The sequence below is a fragment of the Phacochoerus africanus genome, chromosome 11 (assembly GCF_016906955.1).
Source record: "Phacochoerus africanus isolate WHEZ1 chromosome 11, ROS_Pafr_v1, whole genome shotgun sequence".
NCBI lineage: Eukaryota > Metazoa > Chordata > Mammalia > Artiodactyla > Suidae > Phacochoerus > Phacochoerus africanus.
The window spans coordinates 26,107,014-26,121,503 of NC_062554.1; the positions used below are offsets into that span (position 1 = coordinate 26,107,014).

Below are 14,490 nucleotides of genomic sequence, written 5' to 3' on the forward strand. Positions count from 1 at the left end.
AGTCACTCAGACCCGTGGGCAGGAAAGGGCACTCTGAAGAGGTGATGTTTGTGCAGAAGATGGAACCGAATTAGGGAGTGAGCCAGGCAAGACCTGGAAGGACCTTCTAGTGCAGACAGCACACGAGACGGCCTTGAGGCAGGAGTGAAGTTGGTGTGTTCGCAGAAGAGCCAAAGGCCAGGGGGGCTGGAGTAAGCTTGGGGGTGAACACAAGGAGATGAGGTCAGCGGGGCTGAGGCCAGGATGGGGAGACCATGGTAGGGAATACACGGGGGTGATGAGCAGCCTGATGACAGGAGGACCACAGTGTGGGAAAGCTTCTGAGCAGGGACTTATTTCCTCCGAGGAAGTCACATGGGGAGGGAGAAGGATGTAATGAGAAAGATAAATTTGGGGGATGCAGAATGAATTGATCAGAATCCCCATTTACAAGATGACCCAGTAAATCGATGGAGGATGTTGACCAATTTGCTTTGTGCTACTTTGTGTTAACTTGGAAAATGAAGTAGAGCTAAGAAGTCCTTCAAGCTGCACTTTAATGCATTCATTTCTTTCTTCTCGGTAGAAAGGAATAGACAAGGAATTTTACCTACTATTCACCGTCTTTGATGAGAATCTGAGCAGGTATCTTGATGAAAATGTTCAGAAGTTTACCTGGCGTCCCTTTGCTGTTGACAAGGAGGACAAAGAGTTTGTGAAGTCCAACCGAATGCACGGTATGAAAAATGTCTTTCCCTCCTGTAAAAGAAAGTCATAATCACATTTAAAGTGAAAATATTTGGAATGAGCTTTTAAATTTATTTTTTATTAGGGTATAGTTGACTTACAGTGTTGAGTCAATTTTTGCTATACTGCAAAGTGACCTGGCCTTATATGTATACATTTTTTTCTCATATTATCTTCCATCATGTCCTATCACAAGAGATTGGATATAGTTCCCTGGGCTACACAGTAGGACCCCACTGCTTCTTCATTCTGAATGTAATAGTTTGCATCTACCAACCCCAAACTCCCCATCCATCCCACATCTTCCCCCCTCCCTCTTAGCAACCACAAGTCTGTTCTCTGTCTGTAAGTCTGTTTCTATTTTGCAAATAGGTTCATTTGTGCTGTATTTTTTTTTTTCTTTTTTGGTTGCCACATGGCATATGGAATTCCTGGGCCAGGGATCAGATCCAAGCCACAGCTTTGACCTAAGCTACAGCTGTGGCAATGCTGGATCCTTAACCCGCTATGCTGGGTCAGGGATCGAACCTGCGTCCCAGTACTCCCAAGATGCCACTAGTCCAATTCTGCCACAGTGGGAACTCCTGTGCCATATTTTTTTTTTTTCACCTTCCCACGGAAACTTTATTTTTCACAAATCTGAAGTGCAAAACATAGATGACCATTTTTAATGGGCACAGTCAAATTTTTAACCATGGGTCTACAAGAATTATAGCTTTAAAAAATACAACCAATTTTTATATTTCAGGCCATATTTTATATTCTACATATAACCATCTTAGTTTTTGTTTCTTGGGTGTTGTTCTCAGTCATGAGTAAACTATTGCATGGCTTCAGCCTCACAAGGTGTAGTGAAACCTCCCTATCCCCCAGAAATCTGAATCTTAACACTTCTAAAGCACTTTATCAGCCTTAGACGAAGCTAGCGGAAATCCCAGTATGTCATAAGTGTAGAAAGTTACTGACAAATTGTCTCCCTTGGGTTTGCAATAATGTCTTTAAGTTCGATAATTTGAGTGATAATTAGAAATAATCATTATACAGTAGCTCTTATCAAGTAGCTCTTATCAAGTTGTATATATGACTGTCTAAGTGTTAATTTACAAAACCCTAACCATTCCCATCAAGATCCTCATGTAGGAGGAATTAGTTAATTATCCTTCTCTGCCTCTCGTGTCAGTTGTTAACAATAGCGCACCACCTTGTAATTGGTGTAAGTAACCCAGGTTAGTCTTGGGCACATTCCCCGAGGTGGCAGAGTAATGCACAAGAGTCCAAACTCAAATGGCTGCCAGCATGCAAGTCAACAAAAATGCCCAGAGGAGGATAACAAGGCGGCAGAGTAGGAGGATGTGGAACTCACTTCTTCACACAAACATATCAGAAATACACCTACGTGCAGAACGATTCTCACTGAGAACTAACTGGAACTGGCAGAAAGACTCCTGTACAACCAAGGCTGTAAGAAAGATCCAAAGGAATTGGATAGGAAGGGAAGAGAAGCAATCAGGTCTGGACCTGTGGGCCTGGAAGGGGGCTGAGAAGAAGAGGGGGAGTGCACGGGTGGAGACCTTTCGTAGGGAGTGAGTGATTTAAGCCACATGTTGTGCACCTCAAGCTTAGGTCTGACGCTGGGAAGACGTGTCCCCCAGTCTGGCTGGAGGGCCAGTGGGATGGACAGGAGGGCTGTGGGAAGCCTGGACTCCACTCATGAGGACTGTGCACATGCATTCTTACTCCTGAAACAGGGCAGAGAGGGTGGATTGAAACCCCATGGTTGCTGGCCAGTTTGCTGTGTCTGCCCTGGCATGTGCCCCAGCCTGAGCCAAGTAACTGCTATGGGCCCATTTGCTTCATGACACAGCTCCACCCTGGGGTGAGGGCCACTGTGGCCAAGAGGAGAGCTTGGCTGTGAGAGAGAAAAGAGGCTGAGACCTGAAGTGGCATCAGAGCAGGGCAGGGGCAGCCGTTTCTGGTGCCTACACAGGCAGTGCATCAGAAGCAGTCCGGATCTCCAGCTATGGCCAGACTTCCACAGCCTGTGCCCAGGCCCACGCCAAATGCCCATCCCAGCCCCTCTTGTTCTAGCACTGCTCTCCTGTGGGGCAAGGGTGCCAGTGATATTCTCACTTAGAGGGACTAGAGCTAGCTCAGATTCAACCGTGAAGGCTTCTGCTTTAGCAGTTTGGGACCTGTCCCCACCTGCAATAGGGTAGTGACAGCCACTGAGCAGAGGAGAAGCCCTGGCTGATACTTGCCTCTGGCTCTAGCCACCCATCTCTGGCCCCACCTCCTACCAAGGTGATAGCTGCCAGCACACCCTAGAGAAAGACATGAGTTGTGTTCATGTCAGATCAAGCTCTCCCGTGAAAACCACTGGGCACCCTCAGACTGCAAAACACTCTCATCCAAGGAGTCCCCTTCAAGACTGCAATAGGAAACTGTTTCACCTAATTTCATAGAGACAGGACATTTAAGCAGAATGAGAAAACAGAAGAATTTGTTCCAATTAAAAGAACAAGAGAAAAGCCCTGAAAAGCAACTAATGAAACAGAAACAAACAATTTACCAGATAGAGTTCAAAGCAACAGTAATAAGAATGCTGACTGATATAAGGAAAAGAATAGATGAACGCAATGAGAATTTTAACAAGGAACTAAAAAATATAAAAAAGAACCAACTAGAGCTGAAGAATACAGTAATTGAAATGAAATACACTAGACGGAATTAACAGAAGACTGCGGGATACAGAAGACTGCATACATGATCTGGAAGGCAGCATAATAGAAATCGCCCAATCAGGACGGCAACAAGGAAAACAAATTTTAAAAATGAAAGCAGTTTAAAGGGCATCTGTGTCAGCATCAAGTGTTCCAACATTCACATAATAAGGGTCTCGGAATAAGAGAGAGACAAAGAAGGAGTCAAAAGTGTAATTGATGAAATTATGGCTGAAAATGCCCAAACCTGAAGAAGGAAACCAAGATGAAACCAAACAGAACCACATAAAGACATACCATAATTAAAATAGCAAAAATTTGGGAATCCAGTGTTGCCATGAACTTGGATTCCATGTTGCTGTGGCTGTGGTGTAGGTTGGCAGCTGTAGCTCTGATTTGACCCCTAGACTGGGAACCTCCATATGTCACGGGTTCAGGCCAAAAAGAAAAAAAATTAAATTAAATTTTTTAAAAAGCAAATATATATATGTATGACTAGGTCACTTTGCTGTACAGCAGCAATTGACAGAACATTGTAAACCAACTCTAAAAGAAAAAATAAAAATCTTAAAAAGTCAATCAATCAAAGCAAAATTCAAGGAAAATTATGTTTTTAGTTCAAAATTCTCATTAATTATAAACTAAATTGTGTCTCCAGTTTTGCTTGCATGGAGTGGGAGGAAGAAAGATGACAACAATACCAAAGGGAAAATGCCTTACATGGCTTACAGTGCTTTGCATTGCACCTATTGTATGGTCTATATTTAGTGGTGTTTGTTGAATGAATGAATGAATGTTCCAGAAATAGAACATTAAACCAGAGTTCCAAGGCAACAGAAGATTCCCTACCTGCCAGCCGAGGACTGAATTATTAGCATCCCAATTTACAATGCTATTTCTTTCGCATTCAGTGGACAAGATTTAGATAATTTACTTGCAAAAGCACCATCAAAAATTCTTTTTTTCAGAAAACGTGGTATTCTTCCCAGTAGCTCCAGGGCTTCTAGAATTCCTACTAATAATTCTAGATATTGTAGTAAAATTACAAATCACCACCCATTTTGCAGATAAAGAAATAACAGGTAATTTTATTTGACAATGGGATTATAACAGATCATTCGTGTGTATGATGAATGGGCATTAGAAAGAGTGGAGGCGGGGACAGAATCTCTCTCTAAGGAACATCAAGCATGAGACATAATGTGCAGTCAGCCCTCGAGGCTACTCATTCAGGGCATTCATCCCTGCAGAGTGGGAATGTCATTTCTCAATTCTTCTCAAGCACCTGCTCCAGGGAGCCAAGATTGATGCATTGGTGGTGATACAAAAGAGAAAAACAATTTGCATTTCTGGAGACACAAATGGTCTTCATATCTATGTAATCATTGTTCAAAGTATCTTCAGTTGTTTTGTTGAAGTAGGGAAATCAAAGTTATCAGAAGGTAAATTTATTTACTCAAAGACTAACCTCCTATAACTTAGCATCCTGTTCCCCATAAAAAAAAAAAATTGGAGTTCCTGTCGTGGCTCAGCAGTGATGAATCCAACTAGTATGCTTGAAGACTCGGGTTTGGACCCTGTCCTCTCTCAGTGGATTAAGGATCCGGCATTGCTGTGAGCTGTGATGCAGGTCACAGACATGGCTTGGATCCCTTGTTGCTTTGGCTGTGGTGTAGGCCAGCAGCTAGCTTGGATTCAACCCCTAGCCTGGGAACTTGCATATGCTGTGAGTGCGTCCCTAAAAAGACAAAACAAAAAAACAAAACAAAACAAAAAAAATCCTCTTCTGATCAGACATGCAAATAAAATGTCAATCAATTGCAATCTTTCAAATGATGCAGGATCCATGGACTCAGTACAGGGATAACTGATAACTTCTAGAATCAAAAGCAAAACCATTGGTAAATGAGAATGCGACAAAATTAAATGAATAACTGAGGAAGAAACCACTTAACAAGGGAGATGACAGAATAAGAACCTCCAAAGAAAATGATTTTCCTATCAAAATTTTAGAGAAGACTTGGGAGAAACTGGTACAGTCCATAAATATTTTATAGGTGATATTCTTCCTAATATATAAACTAAAATGTAAATCGAAGGATATCATCTTACATCATTCAACAATTTTGTTAGAAAAATTACACCAGGAAACAACCTGCTTTATTCCTTTTAGATTCTTAGAATTCAGGCCCTGTGTCTAACTAGAACATTTTCACAATTTTAGTATATTTTCATTACTCGTTAATTTTGGCTTCTATTTTGATTCACCATGTGACTTTTTTCCAGGTCTCCTTATTCTCTGATAATAAGGACTTCTGTAAGTAGCTAGAACTTGAACTTGAGCTCCATACACATTGATAATCTTTCACTAAGATGATGTGTTTTCAGTACATCTACAAATTTCCGGTGGGCTCTGATGATCATTTTCCTTCCGTTTAGCTATTAACGGCTTTATGTATGGCAACCAACCAGGCCTAACCATGTGCAAAAAGGATAGAGTTTCCTGGCATTTGATTGGAATGGGCACCGACACTGACATGCATGGAGTTTATTTTCAAGGAAACACTATCCACTTACGAGGGACTCACCGCGACTCCCTGGCCCTGTTTCCCCACGTGGCCACGACGGCATTCATGCAGCCGGACCGGGCAGGTAATCCTGGCGGGGTCAGCTCAGGTGACCAAATTCCAATCTCAGGCAAAGGCTCAAAGGGTCCTCCTCTAGGAGAAATCGGTTGAACTTGGACGCTTCGGGGTGTGCAGAAAGAGGTATGGTCTTGACTCGCATCGGAGAATCCTGACTGTTTTATTCCAGCCACATAGTGTAAAGGACAGAGGAGAAGCATCTAAAATAACATCCACAAAGCAGAAGTGGGAGTCCTCCAAATGACCTTGCCTCACAAATCCTAGGAGAATGCTCTTGATTTATATCCATGAACGGTTCAGCCCCCGAAGGGAGGAATTTTGCTGTTGTTGTTCTCTTTAAGCACAAACATCATTTTAGTTGATGCTCTAAAGCATCTACCAGGCGTGAACAACCCAGGGGCTGCTTCCAGGTTATGGATGTGAACCTGTCTCCCTTCGCTATACACTGATAGTGGTCTGATCAGTGGTCTCTTGATAAGGTATTTGGGGACTTCCCTATTTTCTTCCCCCCTTCCTTTTTTTTTTTTTTTTTTTTTGGTCTTTTTTGGACCACACCCGTGGCATATGGAGGTTCCCAGGCTAAGGGTCTAATCAGAGCTATGGCTGTGACCTACGCCACAGCTCATGACAATGCCCGATCCTTAACCCACTGAGCAAGGCCAGGGATCGAACCCACAACCTCATGGTTCCTAGTCGGATTCGTTTCCACTGCACCATGACAGGAACTCCCAGACTTCCCTGTTTTCATTCTCTTGGGCACCCACAGGGCAAGCTGCTTTGGGTCTTAACTCCATGGAGAGCCCATTCACGTGCCAGTGGCTGTCCCTCTTCTTAGAGATTCCCAAGCTAATTAGATAAAACTGGGGCATTTTTGTAAAAGACAGAGAACAGCATAAGCTGGCTCATGAAAAATAAGAATAGCCATGGTTTAGGTGTTCCACATGTTTCTCTCAGCTTTTTCATTAGTCTTAAAAAGAAACCAGTCGCTACCCAAGGTGAGTACTTGCCAGCTCTGTCTCCTTTATGAATGGATATTTACTTATTCACACTGGAAATGCAACTTGGATGCCTCTCAGTGCCACTGGTAAAGAACGTGAGGTTTGGGCTTCAAAACTTTTATCCAAGAACTGCCTGAGACTAGAAGTGTCATAATCCTTGTTTGAAAGCTTCTAATATTCAACCTTTTGCTATTAATATAATTGATCAAGTATGAGTTGTCTCAAGGGATGCCTTGGGAATTATGATTTCTTTTAATACACTCCTCAAGACCACAGAGGGGAGAGTTCCTGTTATGGTTCAGTGGGTTAAGAACCCAACACAGTGTCCATGAGGATGTGGGTTTGATCCATGGCATTGCTCAGTGGGTTAAGGATCTGGCGTTGCCACAAGCTATAGCATAGGTTGGAGATGTGGTTCAGATCCAGCATTGCTGTGGCTGTGGTGTAGGCTGCAGCTGCAGCTCCAATTTGACGCCTAGCCCGGGAACTTCCATATGCCACAGATGCTGTTGTTGAAAGAAAGAAAGAAAGAAAGAAAGAAAGAAAGAAAGAGAGAGAGAGAGAGAGAGAGAGAGAGAGAGAGAGAGAGAGAGAGAGAGAGAGAGAGGGAGGGAGGGAGGGAGGGAGGGAAGGAAGGGAGGAAGGAAGAAAGGAAAGAGGAAGAGAGAAAGAAAGAAAGAAAGAAAGAAAGAAAGAAAGAAAGAAAGAAAGAAAGAAAGAAAGAAAGAAAGAAAGAAAGAAAGAAAGAAAGAAAGAAAAAACTAATGAGGAGAAAGGAGGGAAACAGCCAAATAGTTTTAGTCCATAGAGATAGTCCATTCAAAGCTAGAGATGGCTGGAATAATTTTAGGGACTTGGCTACAGTTTCTAAAGAGCTTCATAGCAGCGTTTCCTGGTTTATGTTTGGTGGTGAGTATAAATCTGTGATTGCTTAAAAGCTTAGTCATTTCCCCAATTTCTGTACCATATCCCTAAGTCAAAAGCAGTACGCAAAACATGGGTAGAGTAGCCTATCGGCTACAACTCATTTTCTCTTTGTTCTTTTTTTGAAAAAACACTTTGCTGTTGTGATTGATACACAAAACGCTATATATATTTAATGTATGCAAATTGATGAGTCTGGAGGAGTATCCATTGTGAAAACATCACCACCGTCAAGGCCTTGAGCTCCTCATTGTTCTTAGGGAAGGTGACTCTGTTGAAGAAATAGCGAGCTGCCTGGAGACCAACGGGAAACAGGAAAGGGAGTTCTCGTGCTGTCTGTCCTCAGAGGTATCTTCTCTGTGCTTTTACAGAGACCCTTCCTCATGAGGGTCATCATCAGAGCCTGGGGGTACCAGGGCACCCCCTGGACCAACAGTCTGGGCTCATCCTAATGGATTAATTTGGTAATACTGAGACACGTGTGACACGATAGAAGCCATCTCTCTGCATTGGAGGTAGTGAGAGCCACACTCGTGACTCTGCTCTAAGAACAGCCTCTACTGGAGGAAGGGAAGGTTGATTAATTTCTTAATAAATTATTCAATAATCTTAATAAATTATTGAAATTGATCCAATAATTTCACTGAAGTTAATGTCTTCCAATAATTTCATTTGATATGATTATATGGTGAGTTCAACTAAGAGATATATATATAGAACTGATGCCAAGGCTTCTAGAAAATTCAGCCTAAAAGTTACATAGTTCTCAGTCAGACATGATGTTGGTATTTCATTTTTCTTTTCACCTGCCGCAGTGTAGACCTGCCGTTGGCAACAAGCCCCTCCTCTGCTCAAGGGCTTAATGAAGAAAGACATTTAGTTTTAATAATAACACCTTGCCTGTGCTGCACTTTGTAGCTTATGAAATCCTTTAGGGCGAAAGACGTGAGTTCAGAAATGTGGCCAACTTTGCATTTTATCTAGAATATTAATCTTACAGGGAATGTGTTCCTTTTAAGCCCGGCTGGGTAAAGATAATATCTATCAGTGATTTTCTTCTAATAGGTGTGTACAGCGGGGAGGCCCAGAGAAAGCATTTCTTGGCAGCAACTTTGCCAGTTTTATTTGTTCACCATAAATGAATTTTACCCATAAGTAAATCTATTCATGGTAATTTATTCCCCTTGGGGGATCTGATTTTTAAATGCTATATCAAAGGGATGTTTCAAACATCCACCTTTCTGGCTAGTTATTTTGGAATCAATTACATAGGTTTGCTAGCAAACCCAAACCAGTGTGCGTGACGCCAAGCTGTCTCTCCCCCAGGTATCTTCAGGGTGTTCTGCTCCACCCTGCACCATTTCGAGAGAGGCATGAATCAGATCTATGAGGTCAGCAGCTGCGGCAACAAGGACCCTTCTGAGCAGCCCTATGGGATGATAAGAACCTTTTACATCGCTGCTGAAGAGGTAGAATGGGATTATGCCCCTAACAAAAACTGGGAGTTCGAAAAGCAGCACTTGGACGCAGGAAGGGAAAGGTACCGCGCAGGCGAAGCCGCCGAGTCTCTGGGGTGGGGTCGCACATGCTCCCGTGGGTGCTGGTCAAATGTGGGACCTAAAATGGTCCTGGTTTTGTCTGCCCAATCCTGGCAGACAGAGGTTTTACTCATGAGCACAGAAGCCGAAGGAGGCTGCCATCTCCATCCCGGGAAGGGGGCCGAAGGCATCTTGAGGGCATTCAGGCTGCGGGCTCTGTCCAGCCGCTGGCTGGTTCCAAGGGTGGCTGTCAGACCGACGAATGTGGCTTTGAGTGAGCCTGGGATGGAAGGGTTTAGGGGAAGAGGCCCATCCCCTGGTGGTCTCCGCAAGATAAAAAAGGTGCAGAGGGAAGTGGAGATGGTGGTAGGTCTCTGGTGAGGAGAGGGGCTGCCAGGGCAGCCGGGGAGGGACTGAGGCTGGGCCATTTTCTTGCGCTGCCCTGGTGTGGGGGCAATCAGGGTGTGAGTAGGAGGCATTGGCAGAGATCCCCGAGTTGGGACAGGAAGAGCAGGTCTCTTTGGTAGGCTGGGTACCCAGGGTGTCAGCAGGAGTGACCCTCCTGTGAAAGCGCTGCCAGCCAGTGCTAAGCACCAAAGAATCAGCAGGACTCAAGCCTCTGCAGGCTTGTGAGCCTGGTCTCTATCTGCCCAAAGGGCCACTGGGGTAGAACCAAAGGAGAAAGGAAGGGAAGCATCTCAGGCCCAGACCTGCTGAACTTCTCCCCCAAATTGACACCTTCTGCTTAGGTATCACTGTATATGAGAATATACAGACAGGAGACTAGACCCAATAAAGTGGTCCAGCTAGTCGCTGGCAGAGTCGGAGCTGAAATAGACCTTTTGCAGGTCAAACCACTTCGATGATGTCCTGTTCCTCTTATTTATTATCACGCTTCCCTATCCATCCCCTCCCCAGCCCTCAGGCTGATCCTCTGTGGTTATGCCGCTCCCACAAACTCCTCTGCACCCAGGTGTTCTGAATCTTAACCAGTTCTTTCTCTCTTCTAACTTGGCCTGTTTTAAGGGTGCAGGTTCACAGCAAAGAGAGTGTCAACAGTGCCACCTTATGGATAAAGGAAGAAACCAAATGATTCTTTATTTTTAAAAGATTTGCCTCAAGGGCAGGGCAATTTAAAACTCATTCAATGATTCACTAACCCATTTTGTTACACTGGACACCTCTCTCCTGCTAGACCAGTGCTGCCTGTACAAGCTAAAGACAGATGCTGGTGCAGTGGGAAAGGAAATGAATACTAATATGGCCTTTTCTAAAATGATTATTTCCTTCAAAGGCTGCCATCACTGAAGAAATCATTGTGTAATAATTTTAATATAATCTTGGCCCCCAACTGTATAAAAAATACAACCATTATTTTCTGGAAACTCAATATAATTTCTGTTTTCAGCCCCATCCCTCTGGGCTGGCAAGAAGCCCTAGTTTTAGTCTTTCGCGATTGTCTCTCCAGTGACACAGAGATAGAGGGTCCTGGGTGTGTCTGCCACTCTAGATTTTGTCCATAAATTAATAAAAGCAGAGTGAAATGAACCATATTCACATACAAGTACAGCAGATCTTAAAAATGGAAAAAAACAAACAAACAAAAAAAGGAGTTCTGCTGTGGTGCAACAGCATCAGCAGCATCTCTGCAGCGCCAGGTAGCAGGTTGGATCCCCAGTGGCTTAAAAGATCCATCATTGCCCCAGCTATGGCATACGTCTGGTCCCTGGCCTGGAACTCCATATACCATGGGGCAGCCAAAGAAAAAAGAAAAAAATACAGCAGATCTGTAGAAAAAAACGTAGTACAGAACTGAAATGACAGGAGTTCCCATCATGGCTCAGTAGTTGGCAAATCTGACTAGGAACATGGGGTTGCAGGTTCGATCCCTGGCCTTGCTCAGTGGGTTGGGGATCCAGCATTGCCATGGGCTGTGGTGTAGGTTGCAGACGAGGCTCGGATCCCTCGTTGCTGTGGCTTTGGCGTAGGCCAGTGGCTACAGCTCCGATTCGACCCCTAGCCTGGGAACCTCCATATGCCGCGGGAGCGGCCCAAGAAAATGGCAAAAAGACAAAAAAAAAAGAAGAACTGAAATGACAGATTGTCCTAGTGGCCCACCTGTGGCATCTCTGTAGATAAGAGCCCAGGAGTAAGTGCCCCCTGCACCCCAGTTGTTAGGCGTTTGCCCTTTGACCCAAGGCCCTATCATAGGACACCTCTGGTTTTCAAACCCCTCAGGATGGGTTTTCCCTGACACATTTACAGGCCTGGTCAGCACAGACCCTCTGCCTCTCCTGGGCACCTGGAAGTCTTTCCTTGGGGCTTCCTAAGAACACACCGGGGAGGGCTCAGGAGCCCAGGGAGGTGACAAATGGGACCATCAGCACAATGCCAGGGGTGGTGCAGTGGGAGAGAAGTTGAAAACAAAGAGTAGGTTTCTTTTTTTTTTCTTTCTTTCTTGGCCGCACCCATCTTGGCCGCACCCAAGGTGTATGGAAGTTCCCAGGCCAGGGATTGAACCTGAGCCGCAGCTGCAGCCTACACCATAGCTGTAGCAATGCTGATCCTTAACCCACTGCCAGGGATCAAACTGGTACCACCAGAGACAAGCCAGATCATTAACCCACTGTACCACAGTGGGAACTCCTAGGTTTCTATAGCAAAATGAAGTTGTATTCCTAGCACTCCTGAGCTTGTGTAATTTAACTAACCTGGCATTTGAGATAGGACTTGCCATCTTTTGGAGTTCCCGTCGTGGCGCAGCAGAAATGAATCCGACTAGGAATCATGAGGTTGTGGGTTCAATCGCTGGCCTCGCTCAGTGGGTTAAGGATCCGAGTGGCTGTGAGTTGTAGTGTAGCTTGCAGATGCAGCTCAGATCTGGCGTTGCTGTAGCTGTGACGTAGGCCGGCAGCTGAACCTCCATATGTTGTGGGTGTGGCCCTAAAAGGACAAAAGACAAAAAAAAAAAAAAAAAAGACTGGCCATCTTTTGAGCACCTGCCATGAGCCAGGCACTTGGCCAGGGATTTTACAAACCCTGTCGGATCTGACCCTCGTGACACACCTGACCCAACCCATCAGCTTTGGCCCAGCATCATCACGTGACATCCCACTGAGATGATGAGAGAGCAGACGATTGCGTGGTGCTTGATGTGTGTCTGACACAGACACAGCTTTACAGGCCTTAACTCATCTAAGCTCCACCACCGTCCTGGGAGGTAGGTGGACACCCTCTTTGTGCAGAGGAAGGAAGCTGGAAGACAGCAGAGTCTGTGCTGGTCACAGCCCCACACATGCTACAAGGACCCCTGGAAAGCAAAAGGAGAAGAAAAATTCTCCTCCCTTGGAAGGCACACAGTGGAGGGTAGAACGCATACATGCGTTTGTCCAATACCTACTGTGTGCTAGGCTTCGGGCAAAGTGCTGACAAGGGCAGAGGGGTCCTTTCCACACAGGACCATGGTCAAGTCCACAGAGAAGACATTAGAATTAGCCCTCTGAGTGAGGATGGCACTGGGGGAGGGGGAAAGATGGGGCGAGAGTAGGTCGGGGTTGGGGGGTGGGGGGCAGCGGGGAAGCTTCCAGGAGGAAGTCGTCTTTGAGCTGGGACAGGAACAGAGGGCCAGCCCAAGAGGTGGGAAGCCTGCTCTCGGCCCAGGGAGCAGCAGGCGGAAGGCCTGGAGGGTGTGTGGAGTTTGAGAGTGAATGTTTAGAATGGTGTATTTCCAGAGGACCGTGATGGGAAACCTGGCCTGGGAGGCTGGCAGAGGCCGACAGGGAAGGGGCGTGAGAGCTAAATCAAGGCGCTCGCCAGTGGGACGCCTGAAAAAGCTTTTCCATGAGGAGAGACACACTCAACTGTAGGGTTTAGGACCCCCCCCCTCGCCTTCCCCCCCCTCCCCACCGCCAGCCTACAGGGCCGAGAGCAGAGGGAAGGGAGGCGCATGGGGGCAGGGACCACGATCAGCAACAATTTCAGTTAATGCAGGTAAGTGACTTCCATTGGGTGGCTTAGAACAACAGCACGGGCCATTTAACGGTGGGACATGGAAGGATGTGAGACACCCAATATTTGGGGAATAAAATCAATGGATTTTTTTCTATCTTCTGCGGTGATCTAGTTTGGTGCAGGGTAGAACACCTGGTTGATCCTCATTGTTTGCAGATTCCAGATTCGTGAATTTGCCTACGCACTGAAATCTCTCCGTAACCCCCAAACCAATTCTTGTGGTGCTTCTGTGGTCGTTTGCAGGGAAAAATTTATGTCACCAGAGGTCCACATTCCCGGTTGAGGTCAAACCAATAAGGCATCTCTCGGCCTTCTTGTTTCAACTGTCCTACTGAAACAAGTGTCCTTTTTTGTCATCTACTTAGTGCCACTTTTTTTTTGTATGTTTTGTTGGTGATTTAGCTCTTTCAATGGCGCTAAGTATGGGAAGGCTGGGTGGTGCCTTATGGGGGAAATATAGGTGTTAGATAAGCTTCGTTCAGGCATGAGTTATAGTTCTATTGGCCAGGAGTTCAGTATTTATGAATCAGCAATGTTTACTACATAACATATCTTTAAACATAAACACACAAAAAACAAGGTTATATATTGATCTGTTGATGAAAATACTGTGGCCAGAGATTCAAAGGAACCAGATCCTGTATTTTCCCTAGGAACAATGACTCAGTGTTTATTAATTCAGTGTTTGGGGTGACTTTCTAAAAGGTAACTACTGTGAATAATAAGAATCCACCGTATCTATATTTGACCATGTGTATACGTTCAATGCACAACCTATAGAGTTTCTTGAGATCTTTAAAGTGGAAAAGCCTGACAAGGCACCAAATGATACATATGAAATCTGGAGAAACACAGGTGGTAGATTGTGTGTGTGTGCGCATGTGCGTGAGGTTAGCTAGTCCCAAGAAGAGAAGTGCACCCTCAAAAG

At 45.0% G+C, this 14,490-nt stretch overlaps 1 protein-coding gene across 1 annotated transcript in view; it reads left to right on the plus strand.

Moving 5' to 3' along the window:
• The window catches only part of HEPHL1 (hephaestin like 1), a 79,537-nt gene that overhangs the window by 42,771 nt on the left and 22,276 nt on the right, over window positions 1-14,490 (plus strand). The window contains exons 10-12 of the mRNA XM_047752576.1: window positions 566-716; window positions 5,886-6,098; window positions 9,340-9,553. Coding sequence (XP_047608532.1) covers window positions 566-716; window positions 5,886-6,098; window positions 9,340-9,553 — 578 coding nt within the window. The remainder of the gene's footprint in view (window positions 1-565; window positions 717-5,885; window positions 6,099-9,339; window positions 9,554-14,490) is intronic.